This window comes from Balaenoptera musculus, chromosome 15, assembly GCF_009873245.2.
Source record: "Balaenoptera musculus isolate JJ_BM4_2016_0621 chromosome 15, mBalMus1.pri.v3, whole genome shotgun sequence".
Classification (NCBI taxonomy): Eukaryota; Metazoa; Chordata; class Mammalia; order Artiodactyla; family Balaenopteridae; genus Balaenoptera; species Balaenoptera musculus.
In genome coordinates this window covers 28,957,599-28,973,404 of record NC_045799.1, presented here as the reverse complement: position 1 = coordinate 28,973,404, position 15,806 = coordinate 28,957,599, and the positions used below count along the sequence as shown (strand labels likewise).

The following is a 15,806-nucleotide window of genomic DNA, read 5'->3' as shown; positions in this document are numbered from 1 at the left end:
TGCAAGAGGGAAGAGATATGGGAACATATGTATATGTATAACTGATTCACTTTGTTATAAAGCAGAAACTAACACACCATTGTAAAGCAATTATACTCCAATAAAGATGTTAAAATATATATATACATTAAACACATATATACATACATAAGAGGCATCTTGCACAGATCAATGATGATAATGTGCTGGGAACTGAGGAGTCTGGTTTACTATTAGATTTTACATAACCTTTATATAGACTTTAAGAAACTACTAATACATATCTCCATCTCTTTCCTCCCTTGATTCTATGTTAAGTTTAGTTTAAAATTTTTATGTTATTTTTCTTTATTATTGCTCTAGAAGAAAGTATTTTGGTGTTATTTGTTTAGGTGAAATGCAGATTTTATTGGAGGTATTTGTCTTTTAGTATAAATATTTCAGAAAAATATCAGGAATGCCTATTCTGATGCTAGATGTGTGTATATTAATGCTTTCTCTGGGTAAATTTCATAGGTTCTTTATTAACTGTACTCACATATGGATGGAAAAAATATACTCATCATTCATGGTTCTCTGAGCTACAAAAATAAAGATATAGAGACTCCTGCCTATAAGATCTGTATCTATAGTTATAGTTATATCTATATCATCTAATGCCAGTTGAAGCCTCCATGCCTCAGGAAATACAATGAGTAATAACTTTTCAGTTTCTTGAACACCGAACGTGTGCCAGACTCTGTTGGAAATGCTTAGAGCTGTTATCTCATGCGATTAGTACATCTAAAGTATATTCTCTTTGTTACCCTTGCCTTACAGATAAGAAAATGAAAACACTGAGAGTTTCAAAGTCACTGAGTGGTAAATGGAAGACCCATGACTTGAACTCAGGCTGTCTGGTTCTGGGGCTCACAGGTTTGACCATTGCTCTTCTCAGTATTGTGGCCTCACTTCCATCCCATGAGATTTCTGCAGCTTCTGACAGTAGGTGTGGGGAAGGGTGGGGTGTGGAGAAGAGTGGGGTGTGGGGAAGAGGGTTTGTGGTTTTCTTCTCCTGGGCTCTTCTGCTTCCTGCTTGTATGCAGGTTGCTTCTGTTTTTCACCAAGTCATCTACGTGGGAAACAGTTTCTGACATAATTTCCATAGAGATTACCCACTTAAAATAGACTTCAGGATATCAGGGAGGTGTCATGCTAGGCAATTCACACATCGTACAAGTATTTATTAGATACCTACTATGTGCTAGGAACTGTTTTAGGAGCTTGGGGTGCATTGGTGAGTAAGAGACAAAGTAGTTGCCCTCATGGATCATCTATCCTAGTAGGGGTATGACAATAAACAATAGACATAACGTAATAGTAAATGATATAGTATATTAGAAAGTGATAAGAGTTAAGGAAAAAATTTAAGTATAGCTAGATAAGAGAATTGAGAGAATCTGTAGGGTGGGATGTATTTTAAACCCGTAGTCTTGGGTGAGCATCCCTGAGGAGGGGAAATGTGAGCAAAGATTGAAAGAAGGTTCTGGAGTGAGCCATGTGATTATCTGAGGGAAGAGCCTTCCTGACAGGGAACAGCATGTGCAAAGGCCATGAGAATAGAATCTTCCTCCCAAGACCAAGGATTTGGGCTTTTGTTCTTAGTGAAATGGTTGCCATTGCAAAGTTTTGAAGGGAGAAGTTTGAAGGGAGAAGTGACATGATCTAACACGAGTTTTAACTTATTCTGGTGTTTGGTAGACAATAGACTACACAGGACATAGACAGAAGTGACTAGAGCATTGGAGGTCTTTTCATTCATGCAAACAAGAAGTGGTTTGTACCAGGATGGTAGTACCAGGGGAAGGAGGTCAGAATTTGGGTGGACACTGAAGGAGAGACAACAGGATTTCCTGATGCATAGGATTTGGGGTGGGAGATAAAGACTCCTCAGGTTTGGAACCTGAGTGTCTGGAAGAATAAAGGTGGCTCAGCTGAGATATAGAGGGTGTGGGGGAAATGAGTTCAGTTTTGGACGTGTTAACTGAGATGTTTATTTCCATCCAAGGAACATGATGAGTTTGTGGCTGGACATACAAGTCCAGAATCCAGGGGAAAGGCCTGGACCAGAGATGTAAATATGACAATTATAAATACACAGATTGTAGAATTTTTGCTATTCCCTGGCTCCTTTCAAACCTCTGATCCCTCTTCTCTCCTCCCTCCTCTATTCCCTCTGATTCTCCCTCCAAGAATCATTCCTTCATATTTCTTCCCATTTTTGTCTTAGCAGTTCATCTTCCCTGACCTCAATTATCTTCTCCAGACTTAAAAACCCAAACCACCTGATGTTTTTGGCACACCACTGGATCTGCCCTGTAATAACATGCACCCTCCATAGGAGGCATGTTTGGTGACAAATCATGCTTAGTGGATAGGTTTACCAGCTCACACTCTGCAAAGATGAACCATAAATGTTCTCCTTGAGAGGTAGCTAAGAAACAGAAAAGAATACAGAATTTATTTCTGGAGCCACAACAGCCTGCTCCTCTGATTAATATCCCTGTCACCAGACCCATGCCTATTTTAAAGACCACTTAAGAATGTTTTTGTATTTCTCTGTCTCCAGAAACTGCCTAGTCACTGAGGCAGTGAAATCAAACTGGAAATTCTTGGACCTGCAGTTAAATGATTGGCCCAGCAGTGACTATGTCCCTTCAACTCATAACTCATTGTCCAAATATAGTTCTTTCAAAACACAACTTTGAAGTCAGCTGTTTCCTTGCTTGCTGCCCCCATGGTTCTCTCTCCCCATTCAAGTATATGTTTCTCATATCTATCAGCCTTTGAAACCACCCATTTTATCTTTTACCTTGAGCCATTTAGTCCAATTCAAAGGCTCTACATGGGGCGATCACCTTGTTTTAGTTTGTATTGTTTATCATGGTAAATACACAGAACATGAAATTTTCCATTTTTAAGGATAAAATTCAATGGTGTTAAGTATAATCACAATGTTATGAAACCATCACCAGTATACAGTTCCAGACTTTTTCAACATCCTAAGCAGAAACTCTGTACCCATTAAACAATAACTCCCCATTACTCCTTCCCGTCAGACCCTGGTAACCTCTATTCTACTTTTTGTCTCTATGAATTTGCCTATTCTAGGTACTTCATAGAAGTGGAATCATCTATTTGTCCTTTTGTATCTGGCTTACTTCACTTAGCATAATATTTTCAAGGTTCACCCATGTTATGGGACATATCAAAATATCATTGCTTATTAGGGCTGAATAATGTTCTTTTGAACCCCTTTTGTTTAGACATTCATCTGTTGATAAATTTAGGGGTTGTTCTACTATTTTTGGCTATTGTGAAAAATGCTGCTATAAACATTAATGTACAAGTGTCTGTTTGAGTCCCTGCTTTTAATATGGAGGGAGGGAGATATATACCTAGTAGTGGAATTGTTAGGTCATATGCTAAATTCTGTGTTTAACTTTCTAAGAAACCACCACTGTTTTCCACAACGGCTGCATCATTTTTATATTCCTACCAGCAAGGCACAGGGTTTCAATTTCTCCACATCTTTGCCAGTACTTATTTTCTGTTTTTTATTTTGTTTTGTTTTGTTTCATTTGTTTTGATATTAGCCATCCTAAGGGATGTGAAGGGGTATCTTATTGTGGTTTTGATTCATATTTTTCTAATGACCAGTGATGTTGAGTATCTTTTCATGTGCTTACTTACCATTTGTATATTTTATTTGGTGAAATATCTGATCAAGACCATTGTCCATTTTTAATTAAATTTTTTTCAGTGTTTGGCAGTCTGTATGGTCATCTTGTAGGCTCTGCAATTGAAGTTCCCCCTTTCCCCTGCCATGGAGACTGAACAAGACTCTTGAGGTTAACAGCTGAATGTTTTGTGAAGCTTTGGGCCCTTTCTCAGGCCCTGTATTGGCAGAGTCCTGGAGGAAGCAGTGGGACCATCCAAGTTGAAAAAATGTTTAAGGAAGGAGCCATGTGCAAGGGTGTGGACAGGGCTAAGGGAACCCACAAGTGACTCTTTGGGGGAACCATTGCTACCCCAGTAGGGCAAAACGAAGGACCTGTGTCTGGAACCAGGCAAAAGCTGCAGCTGCTGAGAGGAGGCAGTCAGGTGGTGTGGCCCAGTAGGCAAAGAGCTAGAGGAGTAAATACCCTGGCCTTCTTTCTCACCTCCCAGCAGCACCCATGCCTGCTGGCCCCTCCCACTGACTGAACCCAAGCAGAGGCCAACCAAGGGAATCTGTGAAGGGCATAGACGTCGGCTTCAGGGCACACCTTGGATGGAGTAGGGTGCAGAGTGGGTCTGTGGGTGGTGACAAGCAGAGAGGAATCAACACATTGTCCACCCAGAGATAGATCTCAGATAAATTTAAACAGCACCCTATTCTTAGGCTTCTGTCACCTCAAATATAAATGTTCTCTCTCCTTCCAGAACTTATCTTACCAGCCCAGCCTTTGGAAATTCAAAGATCTTCTGCAAATAAGGTTCTTTCCTCTCAGAATTACCCATCACCACTGTGACCTATGGTTCCTTTCATTAAACCTGAGGCACTCAGTTAGCCCAGTCACCCAACAAGGCTGTGACGCTAAATGTGTCACCCTCCCCAGGGTAAGCTTTCCTGGACCAGTTTATTTTTTAATTGAAGTATAGTTGATGTACAATATTATGTTAGTTTCATGTGTACTACATAATGATTTGATGTTCACATACATTATGGGATGATCACCACAATAAGTCTGTCCCCATACAAAGTTATTACAATATTATTTTTTGTGTCATTTTCAACTCCTTTCAAAAATGTCTTATAGGTTTCTGAGTATAACTTTTTACCTCCTTGGTTAGATTTATTCCTAGGCATCTTAATCTTTCTGATGCAATTGTAAATGGGATTATTTTCTTGATTTCTCTTTCTGAACTTCTGTGCTCAGAAAGAGAAATCAAGAAAACTTCTGAATAACTATGTTATTAGCACAAAGAAACACAACAAATTATGTATATTAATTTTGTATCCTGCAACTTTACTGAATTCTTTGATGAATTCTAATACTCTTTTGGTGGCATCTTTGTGATTTTCTATGTATAATACAATGTAATCTGCAAACTAACAGTTTTACTTCTTCCTTTCTATTTTTTTTTAAATTTAATTTTATTTTTTTAATACAGCAGGTTCTTATTAGTTATCTATTTTATACATATTAGTGTATATATGTCAATTCCAATCTTCCAGTTCATCCCACCACTGCCCCCCACCACCCTTCCTTTCTATTTTGGATTCATTTTATTTATATTTCTTGTCTGATTGCTGTGTCTAGGACTACCAATACTATGTTGAATAAAAGTGGCAAGAGTGGGCATCCTTGTCTCGTTCCTGATCTTAGAGAAAATGTTTTCAGCTTTTCACCCTTGAGTATGATGTTGGCTTTATGTTTGTTATGTATGGCCTTTATTATGTTGAGGTATGTTTCCTCTATACCCACTTTGTTGAGAATTTTTATCATAAATAGATTTTTAAAAAGAATATAGTACCTTACCATTTACAAATCTTTCACATACATTCCATTTGACCCTCACAAAAACCTTGTGAGGTAGGCAGCACAGATATCATTCCCATTTAACAGATGAGGTAAGTGAATCTCAGAGCAATTAACTGATATGTCCAAGGTTCTACATTTAGTAAGTAGTTTGTATTCATATCAGTCTTTGACCTAAAAATTCAGCACCCCACCTCCCCTTATACTTGCCAACTTAATTCACAGGGATAATGAAGATAAAATGAATTCAAGGCTAGAAAAATACTTTTAGGGAAAAAAGCACTATATAATTATACCCGCAAACTATAATTTTCCACGATATATGTATGGCTCATTCCCCTTCTTGTCCCAGGTTGTGCGTGAACCAGAATTTTATATTGCCTCTGTTCTGTGTTCAGCTAAGCAACTGAGTAAGGCAGAGGAATGGTGTGATCCTCTTTAAAGTTATATAAATTACAATCAGGGTAACTGCTATTACAGCAAATTGAAAAACAACACAGAAAGGCCAATGTGCAACTGGGACCCACGGAAGCACACAGCAAAGCAAGGCAACATCATCAGGTAGGGCATGATTGCATAGAAGGAAACGTGGTGTCAGAGTTCACACTGGCACACACACAATTATCTAAGGCAAAGTGGTGGCAAAAAAGAGTCATTTGTTCCACATTATATAAATAAGAGCAGAAGATTCATGAGACCCCATGCAACAGTATCTTATAATCACACAGATCTCTCCAGCTGCCTACAGAGAATATAAACAACAGTGTCATCTTCATTTTAAAGAATGACCATAACTGTGTTCATATCCTGAGATAAACCAAGGAATAACTCCATGCTAAACTTCCTTGGCTAAAATACAACCAGTACCATCATTCCTAGTAAGACTAAGGTAATGAATTAGATGGCTGTGTTTAGATTTTTTTCAGGATTCCCTTTTGATTCTCCTGCTTTTAAGACCCAAAGAAAGTTATATTGAGTTTTTATTGGTGCTTCTAAGTATATGTGTTTATAACAAAGTGTGATAGGTGAATTTAACATATTAAAAGAGTGCTATAGCATCTGTTCAGAAAAGATTATATACTATACAAACTATTCAAGTAATACAGAACCATTTTTCAGTGTCTTTTCAACTGAGAAGAATCCTATTCAGCACGCTTCTCCTCCTGAGGTGGTTCATACTGAGCAAGCTATGGGGCAAGGACAGAGGAGTTTAGGTGAATTTTATTCTAAATTGGGTAAAAAACTTAATAGTAACAAAACGAGTTAACTATTATATTCAATTTAATTACTGAATCAGTAAGTCTATATTAAAATCCTATCCTTTTTAAACCACTCAGTGATTTTAATATTTAATACAATCAAACCTAGTGAAAGTTCTTTTTATATAGACCTTTAAAATTACTGGGAAACTAAAACTTAATTCACATTCATGACTGCACTGCACAAATACTTGATATGCAATAATCTATATCTTCCCAAAGATGTTGTGACTTATAGTGAGGTACTTTCTTTCTCTCCACCATAAGTTTACTGAACTTTCTCCTTTGTTTTCATTTTTTTATTTTCTTCTACAATAGCTTCATATGTCTCTTTCATTTCTGCCAATTCTAGGCGAAGCAGCTCTATTTCTGGATTTTCTGGTGTAGCAGCTCCTAAGTGATGCTTTAAAAAATCCAAAGCACTATTAGGTTTCTCTGGTTCTTCATATAAGGCTACTAAAACCTTGGTCAGCGTGTCCAGCACCCCTGACTTCTCCAAGTACCCCTGGAACTGCTCGCCCTTCAAGTTGGCGGATTTGTAATGGGCCACAGTGATGGCGGCAGTGGCGTAGCAGGGGCTGGAGACCGTGGCTGGCCTAGATGTTGATTTTTATCAAAAGCTTTTTCTGCACCTATTGAGATGATCATATAATTTTTTTTGTTTACTTAAGACATATTTACTCTTTAATACTAACTCTTTTTATAAGGTGTACACATTACCAGTGAATACGTAGTTTACATAGTAAGTACCTCAATACTAAAGCACATTATAAAATATTTTATAAGAACTACAAATGCTAAAATTATGTGTAAGCCATGATCTTATAATTTTTCTTTTTCAATCTGTTAATGTGTTGTATCACATTGATTGATTTGTGGATATTGAACCATTCTTAGATCCCTGAGATAAATCACACTTGATCATAGTGTAATTTTTTTTTAACATCTTTATCAGAGTATAATTGCTTTACAATGGTGTGTTACTTTCTGCTTTATAACAGAGTGAATCAGTTATACATATACATATGTTCTCATATCTCTTCCCTCTTGCATCTCCCTCCCTCCCACCCTCCCTATCCCACCCCTCTAGGTGGTCACAAAGCACAGAGCTGATCTCCCTGTGCTATGCGGTTGCTTCCCACTAGCTATCTATTTTACATTTGGTAGTGTATATATGCCCATGCCACTCTCTCACTTTGTCACATCTTACCCTTCCCCCTCCCCATATCCTCAAGTCCATTCTCTAGTAGGTCTGTGTCTTTATTCCCGTCTTGCCACTAGGTTCTTCATGACCTTTATTTTGCCCTTAGATTCCATATATATGTGTTAGCATACTGTATTTGTTTTTCTCTTCCTGACTTACTTCACTCTGTATGACACACTCTAGGTCCATCCACCTCACTACAAATAATTCAATTTCGTTTCTTTTTATGGCTGAGTAATATTCCATTGTATATACGTGCCACATCTTCTTTATCCATTCATCTGATGAAGGACATTTAGGTTGCTTCCATGTCCTGGCTATTGTAAATAGAGCTGCAATGAACATTGTGGTACATGACTCTTTTTGAATTATGGTTTTCTCAGGATATATGCCCAGTAGTGGGATGGCTGGGTCGTATGGTAGTTCTATTTTTAGTTTTTTAAGGAACCTCCATACTGTTCTCCATAGTGGCTGTATCAATTTACATTCCTACCAACAGTGCAAGAGGGTTCCCTTTTCTCCACACCCTCTCCAGCATTTATTGTTTCTAGATTTTTTGATGATGGCCATTCTGACCGGTGTGAGATGATATCTCGTAGTTTTGATTTGCATTTCTCTAATGATTAATGATGTTGAGCATTCTTTCATGTGTTTCTTGGCAATCTGTATATCTTCTTTGGAGAAATGTCTATTTAGGTCTTCTGCCCATTTTTGGATTGGGTTGTCCGTTTTTTTGTTATTGAGCTGCATGAGCTGCTTGTAAATTTTGGAGAATAATCCTTTGTCAGTTGCTTCATTTGCAAATATTTTCTCCCATTCTGAGGGTTGTCTTTTCGTCTTGTTGATGGTTTCCTTTGCTGTGCAAAAGCTTTTAAGTTTCATTAGGTCCCATTTGTTTATTTTTGTTTTTATTTCCATTACTCTAGGAGGTGGGTCAAAAACGATGTGGCTGTGATTTATGTCATAGAGTGTTCTGCCTGTGTTTTCCACTAAGAGTTTGATAGTGTCTGGCCTTACATTTAGGTCTTTAATCAATTTTGAGTTTAGTTTTGTGTATGGTGTTAGGGAGTGTTCTAATTTCCTACTTTTACATGTACCTGTCCAGTTTTCCCAGCACCACTTATTGAAGAGGCTGTCTTTTCTCCACTGTATATGCTTGCCTCCTTTATCAAAGATAAGGTGACCATATGTGCATGGGTTTATCTCTGGGCTTTCTATCCTGTTCCATTGACCTATGTTTCTGTTTTTGTGCCAATACCATACTGTCTTGATTACTCTAGCTTTGTACTATACTCTGAAGTCAGCGAGCCTGATTCCTTCAGCTCCATTTTTCGTTCTCAAGATTGCTTTGGCTCTTCGGGGTCTTTTGTGTTTACATACAAATTGTGAAATTTTTTCTTCTAGTTCTGTGAAAAATGCCATTGGTAGTTTGATAGGGATTGCATTGAATCTGTAGATTGCTTTGGGTAGTAGAGTCATTTTCACAATGTTGATTCTTCCAATCCAAGAACATGGTATATCTCTCCATCTATTTGTATCACCTTTAATTTCTTTCATCAGTGTCTTATAATTTTCTGCATACAGGTCTTTCGTCTCCTTAGGTAGGTTTATTCCTAGATATTTTATTCCTTTTGTTGCAATGGTAAATGGGAGTGTTTTCTTAATTTCCCTTTCAGATTTTTAATCATTAGTGTATAGGAATGCAAGAGATTTCTGTGCATTAATTTTGTATCCTGCTACTTTACCAAATTCATTGATTAGCTCTAGTAGTTTTCTGGTAACATCTTTAGGATTCTCTATGTATAGTATCATGTCATCTGCAAACAGTGACAGCTTTACTTCTTCTTTTCCGATTTGGATTCCTTTTATTTCTTTTTCTTCTCTGACTGCTGTGGCTAACACTTCCAAAACTATGCTGAATAATAGTGGTGAGAGTGGACAACCTTGTCTTGTTCCTGATCTTAGTGGAAATGGTTTCAGTTTCTCACCATTGAGGACAATGTTGGTTGTGGGTTTGTCATATATGGCCTTTATTATGTTGAGGAAAGTTCCCTCTATGCCTACTTTCTGCAGGGCTTTTATCATAAATGGGTGTTGAATTTTGTCGAAAGCTTTCTCTGCATCGATTGAGATGATCATATGGTCTTTCTCCTTCAATTTGTTAATATGATGTATCACGTTGATTGATTTGCGTATATTGAAGAATCCTTGCATTCCTTGAATAAACTCCACTTGATCATGGTGTATGATCCTTTTAATGTGCTGTTGGATTCTGTTTGCTAGTATTTTGTTGAGGATTTTTGCATTTATGTTCATCAGTGATATTGGCCTGTAGTTTTCTTTTTTTGTGACATCTTTGTCTGGTTTTGGTATCAGAGTGATGGTGGCCTCTTAGAATGAGTATGGGAGTGTTCCACCCTCTGCTGTATTTTGGAAGAGTTTGAGAAGGATAGGTGTTAGCTCTTCTCTAAATGTTTGATAGAATTCACCTGTGAAGCCATCTGGTCCTGGGCTTTTGTTTGTTGGAAGATTTTTAATCACAGTTTCAATTTCAGTGCTTGTGATTGGTCTGTTCATATTTTCTATTTCTTCCTGGTTCAGTCTTGGCAGGTTGTGCATTTCTAAGAATTTGTCCATTTCTTCCAGGTTGTCCATTTTATTGGCATAGAGTTGCTTGTAGTAATCTCTCATGATAGTTTGTATTTCCGCAGTGTCAGTGGTTACTTCTCCTTTTTCATTTCTAATTCTATTGATTTGAGTGTTCTCCCTTTTTCTCTTGATGAGTCTGGCTAATGCTTTATCAATTTTGTTTATCTTCTCAAAGAACCAGCTTTTAGTTTTATTGATCTTTGCTATTGTTGCCTTCATTTCTTTTTCATTTATTTCTGATCTGATCTTTATGATTTCTTTCCTTTGGCTAGCCTTGGGATTTTTTTGTTCTTCTTTCTCTAAGTGCTTTAGGTGCAAGGTTAGGTTGTTTATTCGAGATGATTCCTGTTTCTTGATGTAGGCTTTTATTGCTATAAACTTCCCTCTTAGAACTGCTTTTGCTGCATACCATAGGTTTTGGGTTGTCGTGTCTCCATTGTCATTTGTTTCTAGGTATTTTTGATTTCCCCTTTGATTTCTTCAGTGATCACTTCGTTATTAAGTAGTGTATTGTGTAGCCTCCATGTGTTTGTATTTTTTACAGATCTTTTCCTGTAATTGATATCTAGTCTCATAGCGTTGTGGTTGGAAAAGATACTTGATATGATTTCAATTTTCTTAAATTTACCAAGGCTTTATTTGTGACCCAAGATACGATCTATCCTGGAGAATGTTCCATGAGCACTTGAGAAAAATGTGTATTCTGTTGTTTTGGGGTGGAATGTCCTGTAAATATCAATTAAGTCCATCTTGTTTAATGTATCATTTAAAGCTTGTGTTTCCTTATTTATTTTCATTTTGGATGATCTGTCCATTGGTGAAAGTGGGGTGTTGAAGTCCCCTACTATGATTGTGTTGCTGTCAATTTCCCCTTTTATGGCTGTTAGTATTTGCCTTATGTATTGATGTGCTCCGATGTTGGGTGCATAAAGATTTACAATTGTTATACCTTCTTCTTAGATCGATCCCTTGATCATTATATAGTGGCCTTCTTTGTCTCTTGTAGTAGCATTTATTTTAAAGTCTATTTTTTTCTGATATGAGGTTAGCTACTCCAGCTTTCTTTTGATTTCCCTTTGCATGGAATATCTTTTTCCATCCCCTCACTTTCAGTCTGTATGTGTCCCTAGGTCTGAAGTGGGTCTCTTGTAGACAGCATATATATGGGTCTTGTCTTTGTATCCATTCAGCCAGTCTGTGTCTTTTGCTGGGAGCATTTAATCCATTTACATTCAAGGTCATTATCGATATGTATGTTCCTATTCCCATTTTCTTAAATGTTTTGGGTTTGTTATTGCAGGTGTTTTCCTTCTCTTGTGTTTCTTGCCTAGAGAAGTTCCTTTAACATTTGTTGTAAAGCTGGTTTGGTGGTGCTGAATTCTCTCAGCTTTTGCTTGTCTGTAAAGGTTTTAATTTCTCCATCAAATCTGAATGAGATCCTTGCTGGGTAGAGTAATCTTGGTTGTAGGTTTTTCTCCTTCATCACTTTAAGTATGTCCTGCCACTCCCTTCTGGTTTGCAGAGTTTCTGCTGAAAGGTCAGCTGTTAACCTTATGGGGATTCCCTTGTGTGTTATTTGTTGTTTTTCCCTTGCTGCTTTTAATATGTTTTCTTTATACTTAATTTTTGATAGTTTGATTAATATGTGTCTTGGTGTGTTTCTCCTTGGATTTATCCTGTATGGGACTCTCTGTGCTTCCAGGACTTGATTAACTATTTCCTTTCCCATATTAGGGAAATTTTCAACTATAATCTCTTCAAATATTTTCTCAGTCCCTTTCTTTTTCTCTTCTTCTTCTGGGACCCCTATAAATCGAATGTTGGTACGTTTAATGCTGTCCCAGAGGTCTCTGAGACTGTCCTCAGTTCTTTTCATTCTTTTTTCTTTATTCTGCTCTGCAGTAGTTATTTCCAGTATTTTATCTTCCAGGTCACTTATTCGTTCTTCTGCCTCAGTTATTCTGCTATTGATCCCATCTAGAGTATTTTTAGTTTCATTTATTGTGTTTTTCATCATTGCTTGGTTCCTCTTTAGTTCTTCTATGTCCTTGTTAAATGTTTCTTGCATTTTGTCTATTCTATTTCCAAGATTTTGGATCATCCTTACTATCATTATTCTGAATTCTTTTTCAGGTAGACTGCCTATTACCTCTTCATTTATTAGGTCTGGTGTGTTTTGACCCTGCTCCTTCATCTGCTGTGTGTTTTTCTGTCATCTCATTTTGCTTATCTTACTGTGTTACGGGTCTCCTTTTCACAGGCTGCAGGTTCGTAGTTCCCATTGTTTTTGGTATCTGTCCCCAGTGGCTAAGATTGGTTCAGTGGTTTGTGTAGGCTTCCTGGTGGAGGGGACTAGTGCCTGTGTTCTGGTGGATGAGGCTGCATCTTGTCTTTCTGGTGGGCACGTCCACGTCTGGTGGTGTGTTTTGGGGTGTCTGTGGCCTTATTATGATTTTAGGCAGCCTCTCTGCTAATGGATGGGACTGTGTTCCTGTCTTGCTAGTTGTTTGGCATAGGGTGTCCAGCACTGTAGCTTGCTGGTCGTTGAGTGAAGCTGGGTCTTGATGTTGAGATGGAGATCTCTGAGAGATTTTCGTCGTTTGGTATTACATGGAGCTGGGAGGTCTCTTGTGGACCAGTGTCCTGAAGTTGGCTCTCCCACCTCAGAGGCACAGCCCTGATGCCTGGCTGGAGCATCAAGAGCCTTTCATCCACTCGGCTCAGAATAAAAGGGAGAAAAAATAGAAAGAAAGAAAGCAAGAGGATAAAATAAAATAAAATAAAGCTATTATACTAAAAAATAAGAAAAAAATTATTAAGAATAAATTTATTAAGAAAAAAATTTTTTATTTTTAAAAATAAATTTATTAATTTTTTATAATAAAAAATAAGGAAAAATTTATTAAGAAAATTTTTTTCAATTTTTTAAAATAAAGAATAAGGAAAAAAGTATTAAGAAATAACGTTTTTAAGTAAAAAATAAAGATCAAAAAAACGGACGTACTGAACCCTAGGACAAATGGTGGAAGCAAAGCTATACAGACAAATTCTCACCCAGAAGCATACACATATACACTCACAAAAAAAAGAAAAGGGGAAAAATTAATATATCCTGCTCCCAAAGTCCACCTCCTGAATTTGGGATGATTCGTTGTCTATTCAGGTATTCAACAGATGCAGGTACCTCAAGTTGTTTGTGGAGCTTTAATCCGCTGCTTCTGAGGCTGCTGGGAGAAATTTCCCTTTCTCTTCTTTGTTCGTACAGCTCCCGGGGTTCAGCGTTGGATTTGGTCCCGCCTCTGCATGTAGGTCACCTGAGGGCGTCTGTTCTTCGCTCACACGGGACGGGGTTAAAGGAGCAGGTGCTTCAGAGGCTCTGGCTTACTCAGGCCGGGGGGAGGGAGGGGTACGGATGCAGGGCGAGCCTGAGGCAGCAGAAGCCGGTGTGACGGTGCAGCAGCCTGAGGCGTGCCATGCGTTCTCTCAGGGAAGTTGTCCCTGGATCACGGGACCCTGGCAGTGGCGGGCTGCACAGGCTTCCGGGAGGGGCGGTGTGGATAGTGACCTGTGCTCGCACACAGGCTTCTTGGTGGCGGCAGCAGCAGCCTTAGCGTCTCATGCCCATCTCTGGGGTCCGCGCTGATAGCTGCAGCTCGCGCCCGTCTCTGGAGCTCGTTTAGGCAGCGCTCTGAATCCCCTCTCCTTGCTCACCACGAAACAGAGAGGCAAGAAAAAGTCTCTTGCCTCTTTGGCAGCTGCAGACTTTTTCTCGGACTCCCTCCCGGCTAGCCGTGGCGCACTAGCCCCCTTCAGGCTGTGTTCACACAGCCAACCCCAGTCCTCTCCCTGCGATCCGACCGAAGTCCGAGCCTCAGCTCCCAGCCCCCGCCCGCCCCGGCAGGTGCGCAGACAAGCCTCTCGGGCTGGTGAGTGCTGGTCGGTGCCGAGCCTCTGTGCGGGAATCTCTCTGCTTTGCCCTCTGCACCCCGTGGCTGTGCTCTCCTCCGTGGCTCCGAAGCTTCCCCCCTCTGCCACCAGCAGTCTCCGCCCGCAAAAGGGCTTCCTAGTATGTGGAAACCTTTCCTCCTTCACAGCTCCTACCCACTGGTTCGGGTCCCGTCCCTATTCTTTTGTCTCTGTTATTTCTTTTTTCTTTTGCCCTACCCAAGTACGTGGGGGAATTTCTTGCCTTTTGGGAGGTCTAACGTCTTCTGCCAGCGTTCAGTGTGTGTTCTGTTGGAGCAGTTCCACGTGTAGATGTATTTCTAATGTATCTGTGGGAAGGAAGGTGATCTCCGTGTCTTACTCTTCCGCCGTCTTGTGCAGCGCCATTATTTCTTTATTAATGTATAGAAATGCAACCGATTTTTATATATTGATTTAATATCCTGTAATTTTACTGTATTTGCTTATTAGTTCTAACAGACTTTTGGTGGAATCTTTAGTGGTTTCTGTATATAATATCAGGCTGTGGAGACAAGATGGCAGAGGAGGACTTGAGCTCACCTCTTCTCACAACAACACCAAAATCACAACTAACTGCTGAGTAACCATCAACAAAAAAATGGACTGGAACCTACCTACCAAAAAAAAAAAAAAAAGATGTTCTACATCCAAAGACAAAGAATTTACAACAAGAAGGTAGAGAGGGTGCATTTATGATACAATCAAATCCCATACCCTCCAGGTGGGTGACCCACAAACTGGAAAATAATTATATAGCAGAGTTCTCCTAAAGGACTGAGAGTTCGAGCCCATGTCAGGCTCCCTCTTCTGGGGGTCTGGCATTGGGAAGAGGAGCCCCCAGAACATTTGGCTTTGAAGGCCAGTAGGGCTTGATCACGGGAACTCCACAGTACTGATGGAAACAGAAACTCCACTCTTGGAGGGTGCACACAAGTTGTGTCCACCAGGAAACAGGGGGAAATCAGTGACTTCATAGAAGCCTGGGCCAGGCCTACCTGCTGGTCTTGGAGGATCTCCTGGGGAGGCAGGGGGTGGCTGTGGCTCACTGTGGAGACAAGGCCACTGGTGGAAGAGGTACTAGAGAATATTCATTGGTGTGAGCTCTCCTGGAGGCCACCATTTTGACACCAAAAACTGGCCCCACCCAACAGGCTGTAGATGCCAGTGCCGGGACACCTCAGGCCA

At 39.4% G+C, this 15,806-nt stretch overlaps 1 protein-coding gene across 1 annotated transcript; it reads right to left on the bottom strand.

Annotated features, from left to right (window-relative positions):
- Nucleotides 1-6,685: 6,685 nt before the first annotated feature.
- LOC118881595 (c-Myc-binding protein-like) lies at nucleotides 6,686-14,987 on the bottom strand. The gene is made up of 3 exons (XM_036826728.1): nucleotides 14,962-14,987; nucleotides 7,080-7,398; nucleotides 6,686-6,730 (listed from the first exon to the last, which is right to left on the bottom strand). The coding sequence occupies exons 1-3, from the start codon at nucleotides 14,985-14,987 to the stop codon at nucleotides 6,686-6,688; spliced, it is 390 nt and encodes a 129-aa protein (XP_036682623.1).
- Nucleotides 14,988-15,806: the final 819 nt, after the last annotated feature.

What these genes read in the sequence shown, in the direction of transcription:
- LOC118881595 (XM_036826728.1), bottom strand. Translation starts at nt 14,987, where the DNA reads ATGGCGCTGCACAAGACGGCGGAAGA. An exon ending in CTGCACAAGACGGCGGAAGA is followed by an intron (nt 7,399 to 14,961) that starts GTAAGACACGGA and finishes ATCAACATCTAG; the next exon opens with GCCAGCCACGGTCTCCAGCC. An exon ending in AAATGAAAACAAAGGAGAAA is followed by an intron (nt 6,731 to 7,079) that starts GTTCAGTAAACT and finishes CTTGCCCCATAG; the next exon opens with CTTGCTCAGTATGAACCACC.